The 26,004-nt window shown below is 54.7% G+C and overlaps 1 protein-coding gene across 1 annotated transcript; it reads left to right on the forward strand.

Annotated features, from left to right (window-relative positions):
* Positions 1 to 416: 416 nt before the first annotated feature.
* LOC310918994 (alpha-tectorin-like) lies at positions 417 to 25,692 on the forward strand. Its single transcript, XM_083878084.1, has 24 exons — positions 417 to 1,388; positions 2,701 to 2,765; positions 4,415 to 4,548; positions 6,640 to 6,927; positions 10,041 to 10,178; positions 10,691 to 10,856; positions 12,624 to 13,036; positions 13,318 to 13,888; positions 14,401 to 14,993; positions 15,394 to 15,967; positions 16,699 to 17,309; positions 17,591 to 18,152; positions 18,802 to 19,001; positions 19,795 to 20,178; positions 20,412 to 20,698; positions 20,796 to 21,076; positions 21,192 to 21,302; positions 21,670 to 21,872; positions 22,161 to 22,324; positions 22,429 to 22,677; positions 23,141 to 23,303; positions 23,599 to 23,686; positions 23,807 to 23,923; positions 24,698 to 25,692. The coding sequence occupies exons 2-24, from the start codon at positions 2,702 to 2,704 to the stop codon at positions 24,796 to 24,798; spliced, it is 6,462 nt and encodes a 2,153-aa protein (XP_083734210.1). The 5' UTR covers positions 417 to 1,388; position 2,701; the 3' UTR covers positions 24,799 to 25,692.
* Positions 25,693 to 26,004: the final 312 nt, after the last annotated feature.

Here is a 26,004-nt window from a genome sequence, read left to right on the forward strand (position 1 = left end):
CTGCCCTCCTAAAATAGCTGTTGGCTTAGAAAAGGGGAAAAATAAATTTAAAAATGAAAGGTTCCTGCTAGCAAGGCCATGCTTGGAGGATGGAGGGAAAGCAAATTCTGGGATTTGCTGTGGAGGCAGCGAGCTGCCTGGTGCCCTGATGTGCTAAAAGAGACTGCTGAGGTAAGAAACAGCATTTTGGGGGAAACTTGCTGAACAAACTGCTGGAGGCACCCAGAGAAAAACGTCTGGGCTTCTTGTTGGGCTACTGGCATTTCTCTCTGTTCCTGATAAAGGGTGAGGAGCACAAGAGGAATTAAGACCTCCTAGCAGCGAAAATAGGGAATAAAGGTCCCCCACCTACAATGTCAGAAGGGAAAATCGGCCAAGATCAGGCTGTTTTCCCACTGCTGGGGTTGGAGCAGTGCCTGTCTGACCTGAGCCTTCCCACAGGCTGAAAAATCAGTTCTAACGTGGCTCTGCTGGTGGATCCTTCACCCCTCGGCTGCTGTTCCAGCTCTCCCTCTCATCCAGCATGGATATGAACCAACTCAAAGCAGCTGGAATCTTTCTTGGGGTACAGATTGGGCTCAAATGTAGAGCTGTGGTCAGCCCAGATGCCAGAGGCAGGGAAAATCCCTGTGGAAACTGCAATTGTACGAGTGAAAATGATAATAACGCTCACAGCAGTGCCCCAGTGAAGGTCCCCACCAGCACCAGTCCTTCCAGAGAGGGTGGGAATGGGAAAAGCAAGGAAAAGTTTCTCTGGGCTGGACTGGGTGAGTTTTTCCTTTTCCACCTGTAAAAGCAGGGCTTGGATGGCAAAGCCACTCCATTGAAACTCCGGGGCAGTGCCTTTGAACGGCGCTTTAAGCCTAGCACTGTTTAATGCTAATCCTGTAACTTTATATAGATGGGCTTTTTTTTTTTTTTTTTTTTTTTTTTTTTTTTTTTTTTTTTTTTCCCTTCACACAAAGGAGGAAGGGGCTCAATTCTTCTGAGGGTTGGGTTTTCTGTTCCCTGAGCAGCAGAGCTGCGAGCCCAGTTCAGTCTCTCTGGCATTTCCATCTGAATCCACCTGAAGGGGGTGAGCTTTTGGGGAAGAAAGAGGCTCCTCTCCCTCTCCAGGCCAGAATCTGATCTCCAGATTAGCCTGCTGGTTATCAATAGAGGAACAACAGTCCTGATTGCAACTCAACACTGCTCCAGCCCTGGAAGAGCAGTGAGGAAAACGGAGTTTTCAAGTTGGAGAGCAAAGGACTGAGCCATCGTTTCAGTCATCAGCAGTAATTGGCATGGGAGGACGGGCATGCATTCTCCACTGACATAGGATTTCGCCCTGCTCTACCAAGACTGGTCTAAAATTTCAGACCTGATTGCTCCTCTAGCCTATGAAACAGGTTGGTAATTTTTTTTTTTCCATACCTAAAAAATGGTAGTTTTGGATGGGGTGTGTTCAATAGCGTGTTCCTTGCTGTCTGTCCTGCTTTGCTCCTGTCCTCACACTGCCACAGTCCCCACTGGTCACTCTCTGCTGGTCTCTGCTAATGAGACTCAGATTTACAATCTCTACAAAATTCTCTCACTCTCCTTTCACCTTTCCAAGACAGGGGAAGTGCTAAAACTTTTCCTTGGTGGAAACTTTTCCATCATTCTTTGGTGGAATGACCTTTTCCCCACAGAGAATTGCAGTCACATTGATGTGAGCGAAGAACTTCCCTTCCACTGTGTTCCAAACTTTCCAAGTAATGGGAGTCAAGTGGGATAAATGATGGGGTGTTCCTCCTGTAATCCTGTGCTCTGTGTCATTAGAAGGAGTTGGATCTGTTGACCCACATTTCCCATAAAAACAGATCCATGGGGAGAACACAAAGGGGTTTTTAGGGAGATTTTTAAGGCTGGGAAGGTGGGGAGGCTGCTGCTGACACCCAGGCTGTACACCATGCACACAGTTGGTGTGGGAAGCTCCCACATCCCTTCCCAGCACTCTGGGAGAACTCCAAACCTTCCCTGCAGACCTTCCTGGGAGCTCTCCCTGAGCCGTGCCCGCGCGGAACGAGCGCAATCAACGGGAGAAGAAATCAAAGCAGGTGTTTGAGCAATATTTTCTATTGGATTAATAACGAGTAACAAATTGCATTAGGCACAGAAGGAATTAGAGCTGGCACAGGATTTCCCTTTCATTTTGTGTCTGCGCTCTCTCAGTCTCTCATTGATTCCTGCACAAGGAGCTGCCCAGCTGTGTAAATGTTTGTGCTCCTTCCACGCTCATCCAACCCCCTGAGTGATGGTTGTGGTGGCAGCCAGGGCAGAGGATTAGCTGAAGTTGAAGCCTCTGGACCATGAGAGCAGAGCTGTTCCCCCTGGGATCAGCCAGGAGTGGCCATCCCTGCACTAAGTGGATCAGGAATTGCTCCTGAACTCTCAGAATGAGGAACCCACAGAAAGCTGTGGCTGTTCACAGTTTCCAAATACGAAATGAGCTCTTCCAGGTGTTTCTGGGCTTCCTTTGGCAGGGATTTGCTGTTACCACCAGGGAATTCTCCTCACACCAGTCCATGGGACAGGCATTTCAGGGCTGCCTGGCAGGTGAGGGACATCCAGCTCTGAAACCTCCACATGTCAGCAGCAGTCAGGCAGCTTTGGGAATCACCTCAAGGATGTGTTTTCCTACCAATGTGATGCACGGCTGGGGTTGTCTCCTTCCTGCAGGATGAACAAGAGATCATTTCTGGGAGCCTGGGTGGCCCTTTTGGTGATAACAGCACGGCAGAGAGGTGAGTATCTCCCAGCAGGAAAAAATTCCCCAGCTGGGCTATGCCCAGAGACCCTAGAGGGCTTGGGAAATGACCCCAGAGGGCTTGGGAAACACCCCAAAGGGTTTGGGAAGCACCCCCAGCTCCTTGGCTGGAGCAAGAACAACAACCAGGGCGAACTGAGTGTTTCCCATGGCGAAGGAGAGACTGAGAATCCTAAGGGATGCTTGTGTTTATAACTGATCTGGCTGTGTGTGCACCTGGAGCATTCCAGAGCAAGCAGGAGTTTGGGAAATGTCTGTGTTAGGGCTGCTGAGCAGGTGTGGTAGTGTGGCACTTGTAGAGCTAAAGAAAAATTGAGGAATGCCTGCTGAGCCTCCTGTTTGAAAAAGAAATAAAATCCACATCCTGTAGCTGTGCCTTGGCTGTGATAACTCATCAGGTGTGTAACAGCTGTGAAATGATTTATTTTACTGCCTGGCAGGAGGAATTTTGCTGTGGCCCTTTGGATGTGTCTGTGGAGACAGGGCTGTGGCTTGGACACCACCAATGCCACCTCCCTTTACGCCCAACAGGGCACTCAGGGCACACAAATGTCTTAGGAAATCAGGATTAGGCCAGTGGGTTAGGCCAGATTTCCCTTTATCTCCCTTTTCCCAGGGAAATTTGGAGCTTGTGAAGGGTCAGGCAGTGACTCCTGAATGCCCAGCACGGAGCATCCTCAGAGTTGGGCATCAAGAGAGCCCCTTCCCTGCCCATGGGAACACAAAACAGCCTGGCTTGGCTGGAGGCCCCCAAGAACTCAGGGCAGGAAATAAAAGCATGTCCTGAATCCAGGTGAACAGAGCTGGGATTGTTCCAAGCCCAGGGGTTCTGTCATCCCAGATTGAGTGTCGTGAGGCTTTCCTACATCAAAGAGGGGAAGGCAAACCCAGAAAAATCCCCTTTTGCTCTGTGAGGAGGTGGCTGGAGGAACAGGACGTGAAATGACAGCAGAAGCCTGGCGGTGGCTGGGACAGGAAGGGATGTGTGCCCCGGGGCCTGAAGTGGCTGCTTGTGCCTCAGGCTGATGGATTTTAGGCTGGTAAAAAAAGCAGCAGGCTGAAATGTGTCAAAACCATCTTCTGAAGTACTTTTGGGAGTGACAGTTATGTTCTCTGGCAGTGCCTTTTAGCAGGAAAGTTAATTTTGCTGGGAAATGTGGGAGCAGTCGTGACCCCCCAGGTGTCACCCGGGCCAGGAGCCCTGGAAAGGGAGGAACAGGCAGGAGGAAGGTGGGCACTGCCAGGAATGTGGCCCTGGGGGTTGGAATTGGTGCTGTTTGCTCCCCTGAGCCCCTCACCCTGTGGAACAGCCAGTTCTGCCCATCCTGGAGCAGGGCATGGACCTGTTGTCCTCGTGTGAAGCCAAGACTTTGGGGGTTTGACTTGGTCACAGTTCCAGGAGAGGAAAAACTGCAGCTGTGGTGCACCTTGTGGTCACTTCGCTGTGCCCTGACTAACCTGGATGATGCTTTTCCTCCTGAGCTTGTTCTAAATCCAGCCCCACAGCCAGCAGCTCTGCCCTGTCTCCAAGCACCCTTTGGCTGCTGCTGTTGGGGTTTGGTGCTGTTCTCTGTGGCCCCTCTGAAATCAGGACTGTCCTGAGGACTCCTCTCCCCCTCCTTCCAGCTCACACCATGGCGAGCCTGTATCCATTCTGGCAGAACGACACCAAAACCCCCAAAGTCGATGACGGGAGCTCACCTGAAATCAGGATCTCTGTGCCATTCATCTTTTTTGGAGCCCCGTACAGGAGCATTTATGTGAGTAGAGAAAGCAGCTCTTCCCTCCATCCTTTCCCTTGCCATTATTGGCTGCATTTTAACCACGCTCTGCCTGTCATCAGGAATTGGAAGATTTATTAGCAGCTACCTGACAAGTTCTTAGATTTCATGAACTGATAGGTTTTATGATTAAGAAAGTCAAAGGTGTATTTAATGGGATAATGTTCATAGGAAAGGAATCTAAAAGGCAATAAATTTTCTTTGTGGGTGATTAAATAGCCCAGCAAAGCGAAGGGCTTGACATGAGGGACATTATTCCTGCTCCATGACAAGGAACAAGAACATGCAGGACCTGCAGGGAGGAAAAGGGGCAACAGTTCTGTGAGGGCCCTGGGCAAGGACAGGCTGCTGCTGCTGCCAGGTGATGGCACAGCAAAATCCTGGCTCAGGGCTGGGCTGAGAGGGCTCACCTGAGCTCACCTAAACCTTAGACAGGGCCTAAGTCAGTGTGACTGTGCCACATCCCAGGTTTTGTGGTCTCTGTGGGATCAGAAGAGAGGCTCATCCATTCTCCAGCTCGTGTTTGTGCACAGCAGCACTGGGAAAGCAGAGCCCCATTCCAAACCCTTGTGTGCTGGGGGAGTCCAGAATGTCTGGGGCAGCTGTGCCTGTTGTTGTCCATTCTTTGCACAAAATGTTGTTTTGGGGAGCATCTCCAGCAGACTCTGGGGAGGCTGAGGTGGCACCTCCCTGCTCTTGGGGGGCCCAGGACATGTCACAGATGACAAAGCCAAAGTTTTTTCCATGCAGCCACCTGTGTCACCATCACCCACATCCCTCAGTGCTGCAGAGCTGCTCCCCCAAAGCTGAGTAACCCCAGGAAGCCAAGGCAGTGTCTCAGCAGGTTTGGGTGCCATCCTGCTCTGACGGGTGCCTCCCCTGTAGAACCCTGTTTTGAAGACTTTTCTGGGTTTTGTCCTGCTTTTGGGGCTTCCTGCACCAACTCTTGGCCACCATGGGTAGGATGAAGCTGAATCTGTGCCCAGCTGCTCACCTTGTATCTGTGGTGTTCTTATTTGAGTGCATTTTATCATCCTGGGTTTTGCTTAATTCTCTTAAAGGTGACAGGGAAAGCCTCACCTGGTACAGAGACAGAAAAACAAGTGTAGCTTTCCTTCCAGCCCATTAATTCCCTTCCATGGAGCCCTGCACCAGTCTGAGCACACAACTGGGAGGAATCCCAGCACAGACATCTCCACACTGCAGAAACCCCCCAAAAAAGAGCTGGGTTTGTTTTGAGGCTGGGTTTAATGCATCTGTCCAAAGTCGTGGCCGTTTTGGGGAGCTCAGAACATTCTTTGCTGTTCTGCCTCAGGAAAGAAACTCAGATCACAGGGACTGCAGAGAGATCCCAAAATATTTGAAGCTGTTTAAGTAACTATAGACCTAATTCAGAGTTCTTTGTCAAGTGAGGCACTGTCGTGGTTTGAAAGCAAAACGAGTCAGAGGCTCCAAGTCAGAAATACAATTTAATAAGAAGAAAGGGAAAAAGGTAAAAAATAAAATAAAATAGAATAAATGCAATGACACAAAGGAGCACTGCCAGAGTCAGAACACAGCCTGAGCAGGGTGGTGGGAGCAGTCCAGGTGAGGGGCTCTTCCTGAAGCAGTGATCCCACAGAAAGGTCTGGGAGCTCTGCTCCTCTGGGAATCCAGTGGCTCAGGGCTGCTTGTCCTGTCCCAAATCCCAGATTCTCTCCAGGTGGGAATGCTTGGCTCCTCCCCCTGGGCATTGGGAGCATCTCCCAATGGGATGAGGAGTCGTGCAGTGGCTCCTTGATGGCCCATTAAACAGAGAGAGCTCCTGGAGGGAGTTCCCTGTGAGTCCTGGGCAAGGCATTGATGGGCCATGAGCAGAAGAGCCCAAAGGAGGGGCCTGGGAAAACACTGCCCCACCTGGTTCCAACAGCTCATGGGGATGGGGATGGAATAAATACTGTGTGCACATCCTACACTAAACCCAGGACAGGCACCCAAATCCTCTCTCCCCACATTTCCTGACAAACCAGCAGCTCTGCACTGATTCATTCTGCTAAAACCAAAAGTGATGGGGGGGTGGTCTCCACACAGGTCAACAACAACGGGGTGATCTCCTTCAACGCACTGGTGAGCCAGTTCACACCCGAGGCTTTCCCGCTAACCGACGGCCGCGCCTTCGTGGCGCCGTTCTGGGCCGACGTGCACAACGGCATCCGCGGGGAGATCTACTACAGGGAGAGCACGGAGCCAGAGCTGCTCCGCAGGGCCTCCCGGGACATCCGCAGGCACTTCAGGGACATGGCCTCCTTCTCTGCCCTCTGGGTCTTCATCGTCACCTGGGAGGAGGTGACGTTCTACGGGGGAAGCGGCACCACGCCGGTGAGTGGTGCCTCCGTGGGTGTGTTTTGTGTCTTGTCCTGTTGTCTGTGGGTGAAACTGAGTGAGGCACTTGGTGTTCTGTAGCAGTGGAACATGAAATAAAGATGTTTGACTCCAGTCAGGAGGCAGCAGAAATCAGAAGGTTTTGTTTACAGTTCATCCAGCCCTTTTATAACAAAAAATCAGAAGGTTTTGTTTACAGTTCATCCAGCCCTTTTATATAACAAAAAAATCAGTAGAAATCAGAAGGCTTTATTTACAAATCATTCAGCCTTTCTATAACAAAAGCTGCACTAAAAAGGCACATTATTGGTCTATAGAGATGAAAAGTCACATTATTGATCCATAGGACTGACACCTCTCCCATTGGCTCAGTAACAGAAACAGCAATCAACACCTGTTGTTATGGGAAAGGAACACTGTTTACACAAGGTTGTTTTGGGAAAAAACTGCTTAAAAGTTTCCTTTGGGAAGAGCTCAGCAATTCTCAGGCTTAGAAAATATTGAATCCACAGTGTTCCTGGTCCCCACTTCCCCTCTGGGCAGAGGAGCAGCAAGGTCCTTTCATTCTGTCCCCTGGGAGCCTGCAGGAACCTGCCTCCCTGCTTTGAGATCTCCAGGGAAAGCATCGCCTCCTCAGTGTTTGTAGGATCTAAGCAAGGCTCTGACACCAATTAGGATGTTTTGGCTTGATCATAATGCATTTCTCGCATACAAACCCAGCCGCTCCTGACGGCAGCTCCCTGCCTGCCTGGGAGATTGATCACGCTGATCAGAGTCACACTAATGACTTGGCCGTGTCACATGGCCACGAATGTGTGAGCTGGATCTCACAGGAGGGGGATGGCGGTGGGATGTTTGTCAGGGCACGAACAGCTTTTAAATATCTGATGAATTTGTGAGCTGTGACTGCAGCTGATGCCAGGAGATGCTGGACTGCTGGTGGGGCCTGTGCTGGAGCTTGGGGTGAAGATAGAAGCAGAGGGGTTTGGGTTGGAAAAGATCACCTCATTCCATCCCATGCCATGGGCAGGGACACCTTCCTCAGGCTGCCCCAGGCCTCATCCAACCCATTCCTGAATAGCAAGTGAGGGATCCCAGCTATTGTCTGGATTGTTCAGGATTAGCCTGTGTGCTATGAGTGCCAAAACCCAGCCTCTCCTGTCTCGAGGAGCTGGCTCTGATAAACACTTCAGCTCTTTTCCATTTGTTAGAGAAGCTTGAGATTTGATGCATATTTTTTTGCCAGTCCTGGCAGCACTTGCAGAAAAACCCTACATATATATATTTATATATATATATATATGTATTTGCAGACAGCGAGCAATATAGAGATTCATGTATTGCCTGAAGAATTACATTTGCAACACAATGCCATTTATTTTGCTGTGGAGCAGCCCTCCTGCTCAGCAGCAGCCAGGGCTCGGGGTTGGCATGAGGAACAGCACCCTGCAACTTAAGCAGGAATTTCATCGCAATGCAGAAAAGCTGCAGAAAATTTGGGAATGTGGCCTCAGGGACGCTGCAGTTGCTGCCTGGAGGTGTCACCTGAACAAACAGGTTCATTTTCTGAAGGCCTGGTTGAACACAGAGGGTGCTCCATGGCTGGGAGCTCCAAAGAGGGGAATTTTGGGGGGGTTGATGGAAGTGTTCTCCATGAGAGAGCTGAGTGTAAGATTCACCTCCTGCCACCCTCCCAGAGGCTCCTGAGCAGAGCAGGGTTTGCTCCTGTGAGGAAAAGCTGTTGTGGCACTCTCCAAGTGCCACTGCCTTTAACGTGTGATGGGTTTGTGATTTCCAGCACCACAAAAGACTTGGCAAAGGTGAGCGAGAGGAAACCACAAGTAGGAGAAAGAATCCCAGGAAGAGGCTGAGGAGTGGAAGTGGCTCTGCTCTGTCTCCCTGCCCTGCTTGCCCTGGTGTGAACTGTGCCATTTGCAGCTGCTGGGAGGCAGCTCTGCCCACACCTCTCTCTCTCTCCTGACAGCTCCCAGAGCTGCTTCGCCTCCGTGCTGGAGAGTTCTGCTGGCAGGGCCTGGTTTCCTTGGAAGTGACATCCCCTGTGGTGTGCAGGCAGCCAGAGCAGCCCTGGGCTCCCCTCTGAGACATCCTCAGAGCCAGTGGGTTTGCTCCAAGGGGATGGAATGCTGTGTGACCCCCAGCCCTCCCCTTCCTCCAGCAGCCACCAGCTGCTTGCAGGGCTCAGGGCTCTGGCAGGATCAGCCCTGGTGCTTCCCACTGGGAGATGGTTCCATCCGTGGGCTTTCCCAATCACCTGGGAACTGTTTCTGTGGCTGTGGTTCCCTCCCAGGGGGCAGTGCCCAGGCTCGAAGGGTTGCTCTGCAATAACTAAAAGAGAGGCAGCCCATGCTTTGTGCCCTGCTAAAATCCTGTTTGCTCAGAGGCAGGAGGAGCTGCTCTCATGGCATGGTCCCAGGGCAGGGATGGGAAGGACAGGAAAATGCAGGGAGCTGAGAGAAGTGATGGACTGAGTTCCCAGTTCCTCTGCTGCTGGATCTGGAGGGATAGAGGGGATATCTCTATGCTTCTGTCTATCTGCACAGCTCTAAAAGGGAAGATGGGCTCTTGCCACCCGGATCCGGGCTGGAATGTGCCTGGAGTTTGTGGGGCTGGAAATGCAGAGTCATTTCAAGTGAAAGGAAGGACACGAGCAGAGGATTTAGCAGGTCGGGAGGGGATTTGGCAGCCAGCAAAGTGCGGGATATACACGGCTGGCTCGGATGTAATCCACCCTCAGCAGCGTTGTAGGATGTGAATGTGGAAGGGAACCGGGGAAGATAATGCAGGAATGAAGCTAAGACAGGGTAATGGGAGATAACAGATCACAGCCACCCAAATCCTTCCCCCTGAGCTTATTCTCGTGCTGCCATCTATTGGTGTTCCCTCGGATCAGAGACGGCCTTCACAGGCTCCCAGGTGGAGGAAGGAGCAGGAATTGGAGCTGCTGGAGCTCTGGCAGCAAGAACAAACGGGGTTGGGGTCTCATTCCACTTCTGCTCTTCACTGTGAGCCCCCCCGGGCCAGCCGTCAATGCGGCAGAAGGGCAGGAGAAAATCAGCATCACCCGTGAATGTGCCCGTGGTTTTCCACAGGTGAACACGTTCCAGGCTGTCCTGATCACAGACGGGGTCTCGTCCTTTGCCTTGTTTAACTACCACGAAATCAGCTGGACCACGGGCACGGCCAGCGGAGGGGACCCCCTCACTGGCCTCGGCGGGGTCATGGCTCAGGTGAGGCTCCTGCTCCTGTATCCCCATCCCTGCTGAGCTCTTGGGTGACTGCCTGTGGCTTTTCCCTGCTTGCTCAGGCCACTGAATCCCTCAGCAACCCTCGAAATTGCCTTGCACTGAACTTCTGGGCACGGTGGGATGAGCAGCCCAAAATTTGGAATGGAATCCTGCATCCCCACATTGCCTCCTCACTTCATCTCTCCCTGCATTGCTCCCCCACTTGATTTTGACCACTCAATTCGCCCACCCTGAGATCTATGTGTACACACGTGTATCTATACAAATATAAATCTGTGAGTGCACATCCTTCTGCTTGTAGTGCCTCTTCAGCTTTTCATTCACATCCAGACTACCTGAAAATGGAAATTTAGGCTGCCTGAAAACAGAAATCTCCAGCAAGAGCTGTTAAAAGTAAACCAGATGCACTCAGGGTGGAACAGAGAAGCGAGGAAATGCAGCATCACTTTCCCGTTGCCAAGAAGGGTGATGGATTTTCTCTCTCTCTGGTTTAGGCTGGCTTCAATGGTGGAAACCTCACCAACTTTTTCAGCATCCCAGGCTCCAGAACCCCAGACATTGTTAATATTGAGGAAACAACCAACGTAAATGTCCCTGGGCGCTGGGCTTTCAAAATAGATGGCAGAGAAATAGACCCGGCCAACGGCTGCAGCCTCAGAGGTAAGGGAGAAATGCCATTGCTTGTCCCCAGATTTTAGGGTGCAGTGTAGCACGAGGTGATGCTGTTGGGGTGCTGCAGGATCTGTGCTTTTACCAGGGCATCCCCATGAGCTGCAGCTGCAGGGACAGAAACACAGGAGAGGGTTCAGCCCTTGCACATCTCCGAGTTCCTGCAATAATTGGTGGCAACAGGAAAGACCCGGGGACAGCAATTTCCTCCTGCCCATAAATTAGGGGAGCTGATGTCGTGGTGCCATTTCCCTTGTTTGTGCAGGAGGAGCAGCAGGTTTTGCAGGCAGGACAAAAGCCATGTGTCTGCAGCAGTTACAGAGTCTGTGCCTGTCGCTGACAGCGCGGGGCCATAAAGGGATTAATCGATGCACACACACTGCCTGCACAGGGACTGTGCTGCTCAAAGATTATTGCATTTCCATTTGACAAATAAAACTGTCAGGAGCATCCACTGTGCTCCAGGAGCCTTTCCAGCAAGAGAGGATTGTCATTTGCTGACAGACACTGGAGACATGCGGCTTCTTTATGTCCTAGTTTAGAACTAGTGAAGGTCCACGAGATTCCAAGGCTCTTGCAGCTCCAGCAGAGTTTTGGGTCCAGCTGCTCCAGCATTTTCCACCTGCTGACCCCAGGAAGAAAGGCTGGACTTGGCAGAGAAGCTGGAAAACCAGTCTCAGCTCTGCAGGTGACAAGAGGAGTGCGAGTAGATTTAAATTTCACAGCAAATGGCTGTGACTGCCCTCCACGAGAGGAGATGCCGCATGAGGTGTTGGATTCAAACGACACCCCTTTCCCAAATTCCCCACACACCAGCATGGCTGGAGCGTGGGCCTTGCCAAGAGGAGACATTTGTCAGGGGGAAGCAGTGGAAAATAGCTATTTGGGTTTGGGTTTTTTGTTTTGTAGGAGGCAGGGAAGAGAACAAAAAGTTTATCAGAGTAAACTCAGGCAGCGCACGGCAGAAGCCACGCGCCGGAGGAGTGTGAAAAATGGCCAGATGGAGGGGAGAGAAACTCTCACGGGGACTTGCCACCCTTGTTCTCCAGCCTTCCCCCTGCCTCTCCTGTCTGTCACCAGGCACACCCGCTCCCTCTCTGGCGGTGTAACACGTCTGCTCCGTCTGGGGCTGTGCGATCACTCAGCGCCCCGCTGGGGCTCGTGTGTGGGGTGGAAGTTGCTTATCAACAGCTCTTTGGTGTTGTAACTACTACGAGCTCTTCCTGAATGGGAGTAAATTGCTCCTGGGGCTGCTGATGACAGAGTGACTTTTTGACCAGCAGAGATATGTGAGCAGGGGAGCCATGGAAGTGACAGCAGAGCTGGAGGATGGTGCAAGTGCAGCAAAAGTGCTGGGAACCAGCTCCAAATGGGGCTTTTCCTTTGGGAAAACAGCACGAATGCCTCTTGTGCCCTGCAGTGCTGAAGAGGAACCAGAGTGGTGGGTGTCCGAAATGTGTGGAATAAGCTTCAAGTTTTCCAGCCTGCGTGTTACAGCACTGACCTCGGATTTGTGACGGCACCCGCAGCATTCCAGGCACTCAGGGTGCTGGTAGGACTCGAAGAGGATACACCAAATGTTAGAAACAAAGCTTGGGATTTGCTGAATAGCTCTTTCTGGGAGTTTGCACAAAGAAAGCAGCTGAGAAGCCCAGCAGCAGGACCCAGGACCAGCAGAGCCCCCCGAGGCTGCACTCAGAGCGTGTTTCTGTTCCAAGAGGTGATGTAGCGTGGGTTTTTCCCTTTCTGTCTTTCTAGGACAGTTTCTCCGTCAAGGGGAGATCTTTTGGGACAACGCCAACTGCACCACCAAGTGCCGCTGCCTGGACTTCAACAATGAGATCCTCTGCCAGGACATGGCCTGTGGCCCCTTCGAGGCGTGCGAGACCAAGAACAAATTCTTCCAGTGCGTGCCAGTGGAGAGCAGCACCTGCGTGGTGTTCGGAGATCCACATTACCACACCTTCGACGGCTTCCTCTTTCACTTCCAGGGTTCCTGCTCCTACCTCCTCGCCAGGCAGTGCTGGCCAGGCTCCCAGCTGCCCTACTTCAACGTGGAGGCCAAGAATGAGAACCGAGGCGGCTCCTCCGTCTCCTGGCTGAGGGATATTTTTGTGGAGGTCTACTCGCACAAGATTGTTCTCCCCAAGGGCGGCTTTGGGAAGGCAAAGGTAAGAGCTCTGCTGGAAGGGGAGAACTTGCCAGGTCAGCTCCTCTGAGGTGGCAGCAGCGCTGTGCAGGCAGCCTGGAGAGCGTGGGATGGCACTTGTGGGCCTTGTGTGTCCTGGGGAGTGGGCACAGGTGGCACAAAGTGCCTGTAGCTTACCAATGGCTGTCCCTCTGTGCATGTCCCTTCCCCAAGACCCCACCACGGGGCTGTCCTGTCTGTGTCCCAGCATGAGGCCCCTGCTGTTCCATGCACTGGCTCAGCTGCTGGGCGTTGTCCCCGCAGGTGGACGACCTGGTGGTGTCCCTGCCCATCTCCTTGGAACTGGGCGCAATCAAGGTCTACCAAAGCGGCCTGTCCACTGCCCTGGAGACTGACTTTGGCCTGCTGGTGACCTACGATGGACAGCACTATGCCTCCGTGTCCGTGCCGGGCTCCTACATCAACGCCACGTGCGGGCTGTGCGGCAATTACAACAAAGACCCCGAGGACGACGTCCTGCGCTCGGACGGGAGGATGGCCACCTCCGTGCCGGACCTTGGGGAGAGCTGGCAGGTGCCACACCCCGAGCGCAGGTGCTCCACGGGCTGCCTGGAGAACTGCAGCCTCTGCGACCCCACCACCGAGGCTCTGTACTTCAGCCCCGAGTACTGCGGCTTCATCAACAAGAGCGGGGGGCCCCTCTGGGAGTGTGGCTCTGTGGTGGATCCCACTGCCTTCATCCACAGCTGTGTCTACGACCTCTGCAGCGCCAAGGACAATGGCACTGGGCTGTGCCAGGCCATCCAGGCCTATGCCACTGTGTGCCAGGCCCTGGGCATCTCGGTGGGAGAGTGGAGGAGCCAGACGGGATGCGGTGAGTGTTTGGGAGGAGGGGAGCAGTGCCAGGGGTTTGCCTGTGTGCCCAGGAGTGTGTGACAGGAGGGAGAGGAAATCCAAGGGAGGGAATTGCCTGAAGTGGAGGGAGTTGGGAGAGAACTGATTGGTCCCTCCTCTCCATGGCATCACACCTTTGCTCTGGCAAAGGTGTGGCACAAGTCAGGTGTGAGGTGGGAGCTCCACTTTGCTCTGGAGATCATCAGCTGCCATGAGGAGAGCTGGAGGCTGGACTGGAATGGGGACTGGTTGGTCAGTCCCACCATCCTTGTGGCCTTAAATAACTGTGGGCAGCTCAGTGGCTCTGGGGCTTTTTTGGAGAAGCCCAGGCCTGGCCAGGGAGACCTGAGTGGGAAATGGAGGGGCTAGTCCTACCACTGGGGGCTCTGTGTGGTGATAGCTCTGTGTTGTCTCTGCTGTGGTCAGTGAGAAGCTGGCAGCTGACCCGTGCTGTAACACGGCCCTTCTGTTTGTCCCCCTGTGTGACCACAGCGGCGGCCGTGCAGTGCCCAGAGCTCAGCCAGTACTCGGTGTGTGCCACCAGCTGCCCTGCCACCTGCTCAGACCTCACGGCCCCGCTGTCCTGCACGTCCCCCTGCACCGAGAGCTGCGAGTGCCCTGAGGGCCACGTGCTCAGTGCCGACCGCTGCGTCCCCGTGCAGGGCTGCGGCTGCGACGTCAATGGCCGCTACTACCCCGTCGGGGAGTCCTTCTGGGCCTCAGCAGACTGCTCTGTGCAGTGCCACTGCCAGGCTGGAGGGGAGGCCAGGTGCTTCAACACCACCTGCCCCGAGGGAGAGATCTGCACCATCGAGAATGGCTACAGGGGGTGCTACCCAAAGAGGGAGACCGTGTGTTTGGTGGGGCAGGACCAGGTGCTGCAGACTTTTGATGGCATCACCTTCCCCTACCCGCTGGAACAGTCCTACACGCTGCTCAAAACATGCCCAGAGAGGCCAGACTTCATTGAGGTGGACATCAACCAGAAGAAGGTTGGCTCTGCTCCCAACGGGCCGCGTGTTGTGAGGGTCCAGGCGGCCGGCCAGGAGGTGAAGATTGGAGGCACCAGGCTGTCAGACATTAAGGTAAAGGTGCTGCCCAGGGACAGCATGGGAGGTGGTGGCTTGTGGTGTGATCCAGTGGAGACGGGCTTATGGGTCTGTGGCTGTGGACACCACAGAGACACTTGAACCATCATGTGGAGGCCCTTTGGGTGCCTGTGAAGTTGTTGTCACAGCACTGCTCCTTCCGTTTGCTGAGGAGGCTGTCCTGCCTCCTCCTTCTCCAGCAACTTGCTATTTCCCTGGAAGAAAAATTGCTTTTTGTGGGGGAAAAAAATCAAAGATACAGCTGTATGACCTCACTCAGAGGAGGCTCTGGGCCTTGGAGGGTGGGTCTGGGTCAGGAAGTGTTTACAATGTGCACAGTGTGGTTGGGCAGAGCCACACCAGCCTCCCTGAAGCCTCTCCACCTTGTCCCTTGTAGGTGAATGGTAATGACGTGGAGCTGCCCTATTTCCACCCCTCTGGGCGCCTGGAAATCTACCGGACTGACAACAGCACCGTGATGGAGTCTGAGGGGCTCCTGGCCATCAGCTATTATGACTCCGGCCTCCTGGAGATCCGCCTCTCCACCTCCTACTTCAACTGCACCGGGGGCCTCTGCGGCCTCTTCAACGACAATGCCACCGATGAGTTCTGCCTGCCCAAGGGCAAGTTCACCGACAACCTGGAGCTCTTCCTGGAGAGCTGGACCACTTTTGACGAGATCTGCAACGGCGAGTGCGGGGACCTGCTCATGGCCTGCAACAACGACTCGGAGCTGCTCAAGTCCTACAGGAGCCGCTCCAGCTGCGGCATCATCAACGACCCCACCAACAGCTCCTTCCTGGAGTGTCACAGCGTGGTCAACGTCTCGGCCTACTACAGGACGTGCCTGTTCCGCCTGTGCCAGAGCGGGGGCAATGTGTCAGAGCTCTGTGACTCGGTGGCACGCTACGCCACCGCCTGCAAGAACGCCGACGTGGACATCGGCCAGTGGAGGAGCCACAGCTTCTGCCGTGAGTCCCCCAGAGCTCTTCGTCACCCAGGGTGGGGAGGAGGGAGTTTGGAACCCACCAAACCCAGGCAGAGTCCTTTCATCACCCAGGGTGGGGAGGAAAGAGTTTGGAACCCACCAAACCCAGGCAGAGTCCTTTTCTTGGGGATTTGTGGGCACGTGCAGAGGCGGAGCAGCTTTTCATGCTGGAGACTCAGGCAGTAGTTCCTGGTGCCAGCAGAGATAAATTTCCCAGGGAAGTGGTGGGATTTCAGGAAGCAGCAGAAGTTTTATGGAGCGCTGTAGAGGAGAGTTCCAGAGCTGCAGATGGTGTCTGGCGGTGCCGTACGCCACCACCAGAGGATAATTTGAATAACACTGGGTTTTAGCTGTCGCTGTAAACTTGCTGTGGATGGGAGAACATTCATAATTCAGAAGCAAATGTGAAAAATTGTGAGTGTGGAAGTAGACAGTGAAAAGGCTGCGCCTGTCTCTGCCTCAGAGGCTTCAGGGAGGTGTTTGTTTGGGAAATAACAGGAGGAAGTGATGTGTGGCACATGGCAGGACAGGGCTGAGATGTGAGATGGCTGAGGGGAGAAGGGGTTGCAAAGGGAATGGGATGAACCACTGGCCACAAGATGCTGAGACTGTTTCCCCTTTTCCCCTGAACCCATCACCACCTGCTTTTTGCCTCTTCCTCACCCCGTGCTTTTGGAGCTGGGGGCTCAGGCTCTGTGTTTGCCAACCCCACAGCTCTTGCCTGCCCGGAGAACAGCCACTTTGAGGAGTGCATGAGCTGCGTGGAGACCTGTGAGAGCCTGGCCTCGGGCCCCGTGTGCAGGGACACCTGCTCAGAGGGCTGTCAGTGCGATGAGGGCTTTGCCCTGCGCGGCACCCGCTGCATCCCGCGCCGAGAGTGCGGCTGCAACTTCGAGGGCCGGCAGCTGGCCACCAACCAGACCTTCTGGATGGACATCTCCTGCCACTTCCTGTGCTACTGCAATGGCTCAGACAACAGCGTGTACTGCGAGAACGTGTCCTGCAAGGATGATGAGTACTGCCTGGAGGAGAACGGCCTCTACTACTGCCACGTCCGCACCGATGCCTCCTGCATCATCTCGGGCTATGGGCACTACCTGACTTTTGATGGCTACTCCTTCGACTTCCAGAGCAGCTGTGAACTGGTGCTGTGCACCACCATCTCCCGGCCCAGGGTGGAGCGCTCGGACACGTTCCCAGCGTTCACTGTCACGGCCAAGAACGAGGATCGGGACACCTCTCTGGCCCTGTGGGTGAAGCAGGTTCAAGTGGAGGTCTTTAATTACAACATCGTCATCCACCGTGCCTACAAATACACTGTGATGGTGAGTGCAGGGCTGTGAATCTTTCTGCAGGTGAATCCATAACTGTTGAGCAAACCCTGGACATGAGGCCTTATGGGTTGCAAGGCTTTCTGGGGGTCAGGTCATGTTTGGGCTAATTCTAGGGTGCTGCCAGGCACAGCTTTTGGAGACAGTTTCTGTTTTGGCTGCCTTGTTTTGGATGTGGAGGCGAGGTCAGCAGGGACCTTTCTTTTTCATTTGTGTTCCTCTGTGGACTCTCCCACCATCATTCCCTTTGTGTGTGCCTTGTCTCCTCCCTGCAGGTCAACGATGAGCGTCTCTACCTGCCCCTGAAGCTGGGCCAGGGCAAAGTGAACATTTTTGCCTTTGGTTTCCACATCGTGGTGGAGACCGACTTTGGGCTGAAGGTGGTGTACGACTGGAAGACCTTCCTGTCTGTCACCATCCCACGGGCCTTCCAGAACCTCACCTATGGCCTCTGTGGCCGCTACAACGGCAACCCCGAGGACGACCTGGTGGCCTCATGGGGGACACTGGCCACCAGCATCGGTGACTTTGTGCAGAGCTGGGCCAAGCGGGACGCCTTCTGCCGCGTGGGCTGCGGCGACCGCTGCCCGGCCTGTGGAAAGGTGGAAGGATTCTGGAAGCCCCAGCAGCTCTGCAGCCTCATTCCCAGCCAGAGTGGTGTCTTTGCCAAGTGCCACAGCAAGATCAACCCCGGCTTCTTCTACAAGAACTGCCTCTTTGACACCTGTGTGGATGGGGGGGCCATGCAGACAGCCTGCAGCTGGCTGCAGAACTACGCCAGCACGTGCCAGACTCAGGGCATTGCTGTCACTGGCTGGAGGAATTTCACCTCGTGCTGTAAGTGCCACCCTGCCTCCAGGTCCTTCTTTTACAGGGGTGACAGGGAGGGGGAAGCCAATGGCCTGGCAGCTAATCCCTCCCATGCTTGCTGGGTGAGGTGGGTGAAATCTGGGGCACAATATTCTCTTGGACTTGTCACAAACTCAACGTGGTACAGCAGGAGCAGGGATGGAAAAGGGCAAGTCTCAAGGTCAGAAGGGACAGGGGTGGAAAATGGAAAGCCTCAAGCTCAGAAGGCATCAGCCATCCCCTGCTGTTATAAACTGTTAACCAGGGTTTATATCAGGCAGCCTCACTGCCAGCAGTGCGTGTTTGCTCTAATGAAGCTTCAGCCCCTTGTCAATAAGATGATGATGTGCTGTTCAATCAGGCTCCTGAGGATGGGCACTGCACGCATCCCCGGCAGCCAATCTGTCTGGCAAATCGGATGGGAAGTAATTGTCTTTGCTAACGAGACTGAAAATTAAATTTGTGTCGTTTTTCCCTTCTAACAAGCAAGCTCATGGCTCAGGGGCCCTGCTGTCACGGGGTGGTGAGGCCGCAGACTGGCACCATGCATGACAGGCCTGAATCAGTCCCTGGTGGGGAGCCAGGTTGGTTGTGCCCATGGAGCTAATGTGTATTGTCTGTTCTGTCCCCTGCTCAGCTGTCAGCTGTCCCCCCAACAGCCACTACGAGAGCTGCGTGTCCCTGTGCCAGCCCCGATGTGCCGCCATCCGGCTGAAGAGCGACTGCAGCCACTACTGCGTGGAGGGCTGCCAGTGTGACCCCGGCTATGTCCTCAATGGCAAGAGCTGCATCCTGCCCCACAACTGTGGCTGCTACTCTGATGGAAAATACTATGAGGTACGCAGCTCTTGGGGCCTGCTCCCCCCCTCTGGATGATATTTCTGGGCAGAGTTGGAGTAGGGATGACAGTCAGAATGGGCTGGTAGAGGAGAGAGATGTCCTTCCATGGTGTGCTGCATAGTATTTCTATCCAAAAAGCGCCATCATGCAGTTGTTGGGTGAAGGTGACCTGGGTGTCAAGCCACAGGAGGGAGCTGATAGAGATGGGATGGAGAGAAGGTGATTAGAAAGACTCTTTGATGTGTGCCAGTATTGTATGATCACATTGTGCTAGGTATTCACACGTCGTAGATTTAGTGTTTCACATGAAATTTGTTTTTTTGTAGCTACTGGCTGCCACTGAGGAGTTTGAAGCAGCAGAGTGCTGTGCTCATAGCATTGGTCATATCATAGTGGGTTGTATTTTGTGCCAGTGAAACTGCTCTGTGTAAGGTGCCTTTGAGGAGCCAGTTTTGGGGTACTGGTTCAGTCCTTGTTCCATGAGCAGCCAGTATCAGGTAGTGTCATATGGGCTGCCTTGCAGATGGGTTGGTGGCTGGCAGAATGCAAGAAAGAGGCCAAGGGGGCATTAAGCACTGTGGCTTTGTGTGTGCACAAGAGGTGAGGGAGGTTGTGGTGGCAGTGCAAACCTGAGTGTGGGTAGCAGAGATGTTGCAAGAGGTGCAAGCTGCCAGCGTGTTCTCTGCACCCTTTCCTCTGCTCTTGCCTGTTGTGTGACAGAGGGGTGCAAACCTTGTCCCAGACACCCTCAGAGACTGGCAGGGCAGCCGGTGACGGGTCTCCCTTTCAGCCCAAGCAGCTCTTCTGGAGCGGGGACTGCACCCGGCGGTGCCGCTGCTTCCGGCGCAATCTGATCCAGTGCGACCCCCGGCACTGCAAGTCTGACGAGGAGTGCGGGCTGCGCAACGGCGTCCGCGGCTGCTTCAGCACCCGCAGCTCCTTCTGCCTGGCAGCTGGTGGCGGCGTCTTCCGCACCTTCGATGGCGCCTTCCTCCGCTTCCCCGCCAACTGCGCCTTCGTCCTCTCCACCATCTGCCAGAAGCTGCCCGACTTCTCCTTCCAGCTCATCATCAACTTCGACAAGTGGTCCTCGCCCAACCTCACCATCATCTCCCCCGTGTACTTCTACATCAACGAGGAGCAGATCCTCATCACTGACAGGAACACTGTCAAGGTGAGGTCTCGTCAGGGGTGTCCGGCCCCTCCAGAGTGGGGCTGGGAGGGGATAGTGGATGGCAGTCCAGGCTGCACAGTGATCTCCACAATGCCCCCAGACTACTGTCAATGTTTTCACAGCTGTGGGATAGTGGGAAGCAGCTGTGGAATCTTTTATGAGTGGCTCACACCCACATCTGTAGGCAGAGGATATGGGAGGGACGTCAGCTTCGTGTCCTTCTCTCTTGCCAGGTGAACGGAAGCCTCGTGAGCATCCCCTTCGTCACGGGGCTGTCCACAAAGATCTTCACCCAGGAGGGCTTCCTGGTCATCGACTCCAGCCCCGACATCCAGATCCGCTACAACGGCTTCAACGTCATCAAAATCACCATCGGGGACCGGCTGCAGAACAAGGTGTGCGGCCTCTGCGGCAACTTCAACGGCGACCGCACCGACGACTACGCCACACTGCGGGGCAAGCCGGCTGTCAGCAGTGTGGTGCTGGCACAGAGCTGGAAAACCAACGGCATGCAGAAGAGGTGAGTGGTCAGACAGCCCTTTCCCACCAGGAGGGAGCGGGAATGGGAGCAGGGCTGGCCGTGAAAGGAGCCCCCACGACGTGTCCGGTGCCCACAGCTGCAACGAGCTGCAGTACTCGCAATACGCCGCCTCCTGCGACAACGTCCAGATCCAGGAGCTGCAGAGTGACAGCTACTGCCTGAAGCTGACCGACATGAAAGGCTTCTTCCAGCCCTGCTACGGCCTCCTGGACCCGCTGCCCTTTTACGAGTCCTGCTTTCTGGATGGCTGCTACAACCACAAGAAGGTCCAGCTGTGTGGCTCGCTGGCTGCCTACGGAGAAGCCTGCCGGACCTTCGGCATCCTGGGCACCGACTGGATCGAGAAGGAGAATTGCTGTAAGACAACTGGGGCTGCTCAGGTTGAGGGGAGCCGTGTCTCACTGGGCTAGAGGTGGCTGCCCCACGGTCTGAGGGTAAAGGTTGTGTTTGTGCTGTGTCTTGTGCTGTTTAGCAGGAGTGGTGGAAGATCCCTGCGTGGGCGCCGACTGCCCCAACCGCACCTGTGAGCTGGACAACGGCGGGGAGCTGTGCGGCTGCATCGAGCCCCCGCCCTATGGGAACAGTGAGTCCTCTGCTCCTGGCCCTATGGGAACAGTGAGTCCTGTGCTCCTGGCTGTGGGGTCAGTGCCAAGCTCCACGTTGGGCCATTATGCCACAGGGGCTTTGGGAAGGGACTTGCTGAGGGCTGTGACCTCTGCCAAGATGGGCTTCCCTGATTGTTCACAGTTCAGGAGGAGAGCAGAGAGCAGGGAACAGTTTTTCTGGGGTGCACATTTTGGGCATCTCAGGCTTGGGAGCACTTTGAGCAGCAGGGATGTAGGATGGGCAGAGCACACCACAGGAGATGATCCCAGCCCATGTCTGGTGCTGGAAAGAAGTGCCAAGGGGCCATTTGTGGTGATCTGAAGTTGTGTCATCTTCTCCTCCAGCCACCCATGACATCATTGATGCAGAGGTGACCTGCAAGGCTGCCCAAATGGAGGTGTCCATTTCGAAGTGCAAGCTGTTCCAGCTGGGCTTTGAGCGTGAGGGTGTGCGGGTCAATGACCGCCACTGCCCCGGCATCGAGGGGGAGGACTTCATCTCCTTCCAGATCAACAACACCAAAGGCAACTGTGGCAATCTGGTGCAGGTGAGCTGGGACGTGGGGCACACAGGGCTGGGAGTGTGGCACAGTCCACTGCAGTCCAGCTCAACTCCAGGCTTGGGGCAGGTCAGTGCAAGTGATGCTTGGGAGGTGCTTTAATGGGCTGGGGGGATCAAGGAGAGCACAAGGAAGGTTTTGTAGAGTAAGGATGCAATTCCAAACCCCGCTTTTCTGGCCAGAGGTGGAGGGGCAGCAGGTCCCTTGTCACACAGCTCATTAGGAGCAGGGAAGTTGGAACAGCTGGCATTAAATGTCCCTGTGCTCCCTCTGCAGTCCAACAGCACTCACATAGTGTACAAGAACACGGTGTGGATCGAGAGTGCCAACAACACGGGCAACATCATCACCCGGGACAGGACCATCAATGTGGAGTTTTCCTGTGCCTATGAACTGGACATTAAGATCTCCCTGGATTCAGTGGTGCGGCCAATGCTCAGGTAGGAGGAGGGCCTGTTACACAGATGGGTGACACAGCAAGGCAACAATCTGGGAGTTCAAAACCTTTCCACCAACTGAGCCAGTATTTTTTTGCCATTGTTAGCGTGATTAACCTGACGGTGCCGACGCAGGAAGGGAGCTTCACCACCAAGATGGCCCTGTACAAGAATTCATCCTACAAGCACCCGTACAGGCAGGGCGAGGTGGTGCTCACCACCAGGGACGTGCTCTACGTGGGGGTCTTTGTGGTGGGGGCCGACTCCAACCACTTGATCCTGATGCTGAATAAGTGCTATGCCACCCCCTCCCGGGACAGCAACGACAAACTGCGCTACTTCATCATCGAGGGAGGGTGAGCAACCACCACCCCGTTGGTTTTCATGCTTTCTATTGGTGCTGGAAGGGTGGTGACATCAGCTGGGACAAGGACCTTTTGGCCAATGAGATGGTTGATCAAAATCTGGAAGGGGTGAGGAGCAGTGCTGTTAGAGCAGGAGTTAATTTGCTTGGTGTAGACATAGCCAGAAGCCCTGCATGTGACAGAGTACCAGGTGCAGAGAGAAGCGCTTTCCTTGTGTCAGTGATGCTGTGGACAATACTGCAGCAGACAGGGGGATATGGATCATGGCACAGGCATTTTGGGAAGCTGGAAATGCCAGAGAGAGGTGACAGAGGCAGGGCATGACACCCTTGTCCAGACAAGCCATGGCAGGGTCTAAGCACCCCACTGTAGGACCTGGGGTGAGGGGCCTTATGGGGACAGGGAGGGTGCCAGTCACAGGAGGGTGGTGCTGAGCCATCAGTGCTTTGCACAGGTGCCAAAACATGAAGGACAACACCATTGGCATAGAGGAGAACGGGGTGTCCCTGACCTGTCGCTTCCACGTCACCGTCTTCAAGTTCATCGGGGACTACGACGAGGTTCACCTGCACTGCGCCGTCTCCCTCTGCGACTCCGAGAAATACTCCTGCAAAATCGTGAGTGGGGCCAGTGCAGGGGGAGGGGGTGCTTGATTTGAGGGGTTCTTCCAAAGTGCAGTGAGCTCTGCTGATGTGGCTTTGGAGGGGTGGCCAGAGATGTCGCCCTAGGGGTGAGGTGGTGGGAGGGTTGTGTGTCCCTCTAGGCACGGGGAGGAGATGCTCTGTCATGGGCAGGTCACCTCGGGACCTGTGCTGGTTGTAGGGTCTCTCTGGGAGCTGGGACAGCTGGAGGGACACAGAGGGGCCTGGGCACAGGCTGAGGGTGACAGAGGTTGTGTTTATCCCCAAACAGAACTGCCCTCAGCACACGAGGATGGCCAGCGCCTTTGCCGAGGAGTCCAAGGAGCAGATCCTCTCAGTGGGGCCTATCAGGAGGAAGCGTAAGTGTGGGACCCCAGGGAAGGCTGGGGGCTTTGTCTGCCATCCCAGCCCCAGGCAGCCAAGGGGCTTTGGGGTGTAGGAGCGTGGCTCAGGTGTCTCCCTTTGCTGTTTGTGTCCAGGGTCAGACTGGTGCGAGGACAACGGAGGCTGTGAGCAGATCTGCACGAGCCGGGCGGACGGGCCTTTGTGCAGCTGTGTGACAGGGACACTGCAAGGGGACGGCAAGAGCTGCAGGGGCAAGTACCGGGGTCAGGGTGGGCACAGCAGGGAACTGCCACCCCCAAACCCAGGGGCTGTGGGGTGAGCAGTGTGGGGAAGGTGGCTGGGATGTGTGGCGTTGTCATTGTAGGAGATGAAAGATGAGAGACTCCAAATATTTCAGAAGGCAAAGAGTATAGAAATTAGCTTTATTGTCTAATTCTCACTGCCTTTTATAAGGTGTTCCCATACAGACTGAACATGGTTGGTGAATAGAAACGTCACCTCTCTGATCCCATGGGTTAAACCAGAGAAACAGCAAAACACCACCTGGAGAAAGATTGTTTTCAGAAAGGAGAGTTGTTTGCCAGGATTGCTTTGAGAAGAAACTTTCTTGAGAAATTTTTCCTTGGGGAAAAGAGTTAGCACCTGCTAGCAGGCTCAAAATCTCTAAGACCTAGAAATATCAGGCCCACATGGCGTGTTGCAGACAGAAGGGGTGTGAAGGGCAGGGAGCCAGGTGTGCACTGTCTCCATCACCTGAGGGCTGTGAGGGCACTACTGGCAGGTTCTGAAGAGCTGCCAGGCAGCTGCAAAGGAGGTGATGGTGCCTGCATGGCACAGGGCAGAGTAAATGCCGTGGGCAGAGTTTGGGGGCCCAGCACAGGGTGCCCAGAGTACGAGTACTTGGGCATGAGTTTGGGCATTTGGGTGGGCACCAGCCTGGCATGATTTGAGGGGCATCTGGGAGGGAGGCACCCACTGTGTGTGTCCCAGAGCCCCAGCTGACATGGATCCCATTGTGTTGGCAGCCTCCAGCTCTTCGGGGGAGCACCGAGCCCGAGTGACCCTCCTGCTGGCGGCCCAGCTGTGGCTGTGGCTGCGCTCAGCCCCGCGGCCCCTGACCTCGTAGGCGCGGCCCCGCCGCCCAGCCAAAAACTGTTCTCGCGCCAGCCTTGAGTCTTTGTAGGGTAGGAGACAGCCCCCCGTGCCGTGGCCACGCCGCTGCCCACCCGGCCATGCTGCGAGGAGACAAAGGGGTGTCACCAGGGCAGAGAGGGGACACGGAGATGGCCACGAAGGTGACACGTGCAGCCGGCACAGCGACGGCGAGACTGGGCAGGATGTTGGCCAGCAGCAATGTGGGACTGGGGTTTGGGGGTTTTTTTTACAGCTTTGCATCATTGATGTGGACTCAAGGAGGGGTTTTGCAGCTTTTCCCCGGGCTCTCCCTTGTGGGGTGCACTGTAGGTGGCCACACCACTGTCGGCAGTGTGGGACAGGATGCTGTCCCCTCCCATGGACAGCTGCAGGTCTCCACTGTCCTTGGGACCTGTCACCAGCATCTCATGGGCTCACAGACCTGAGCAGAGGTAGGTGTTGGGGCACAGGTCATGGCCAGAGCAGTGCACTGCCATCACTGGATGCTGTGACACCTTGGGACCGTGTCACCCTCTGGCTCTGCGGAGCAGAGGTGGTGCTGAGGTTTGGTTCAAAGAGCCAAATTCATCCACGGGAGGTCTGGAAATCTTGGCATTGTGCTGTGGTGGTGACAAGCTGCTGCTAATGATTGGCAAGAGGTGATTTCTGGTAAGCAGGAACAAGAGTCAGAGGAGGGAGGGATGAAATTCCCTGCCATGTGTGCATGGTGTGCAAGGGCTGAGGGTCAGAGCAGGGCTGGGGTCTGCGGGCACAGGGCAGCATTGGGGTGCCTGCTGAAAGAGTGGGGAGCAGCTCTGGGGTGCTGGTGGCCGTGGCGGGGCTGTCTGTGTTGGTGTCTTGTCTTGTGTTTGTACTCTGTGAAACGGCTGCGTGGGAATAAAAAGTGTTGTAATCCTTCGTAATCCGGCTCTGTGTGATGGGGGTGAGCAGCAGCAGGGCCTGAGAGGGCACAAAGAGTCCCTGGGAGGGATGGGCAGGAGTTTTGGGGTGCCAGGCAGGGACACACCAGAGATGAGGGCACAGGGATGGGGCTGCAGTGGGGGTGTGGCAGGTTTGCCATGGGGTGGGCTGGGATGTCAGGCAGAAGGAGCAGAGGAGATTTGAGTTTGAACTCTAATAACTCCAGTGTCCTAGACCCCTAATTTTGGGGTTACTTTAGGTCACTTTTTGGGGTTAT

The sequence above is a fragment of the Zosterops lateralis genome (assembly GCF_965231275.1).
Source record: "Zosterops lateralis genome assembly, chromosome: 25".
NCBI lineage: Eukaryota > Metazoa > Chordata > Aves > Passeriformes > Zosteropidae > Zosterops > Zosterops lateralis.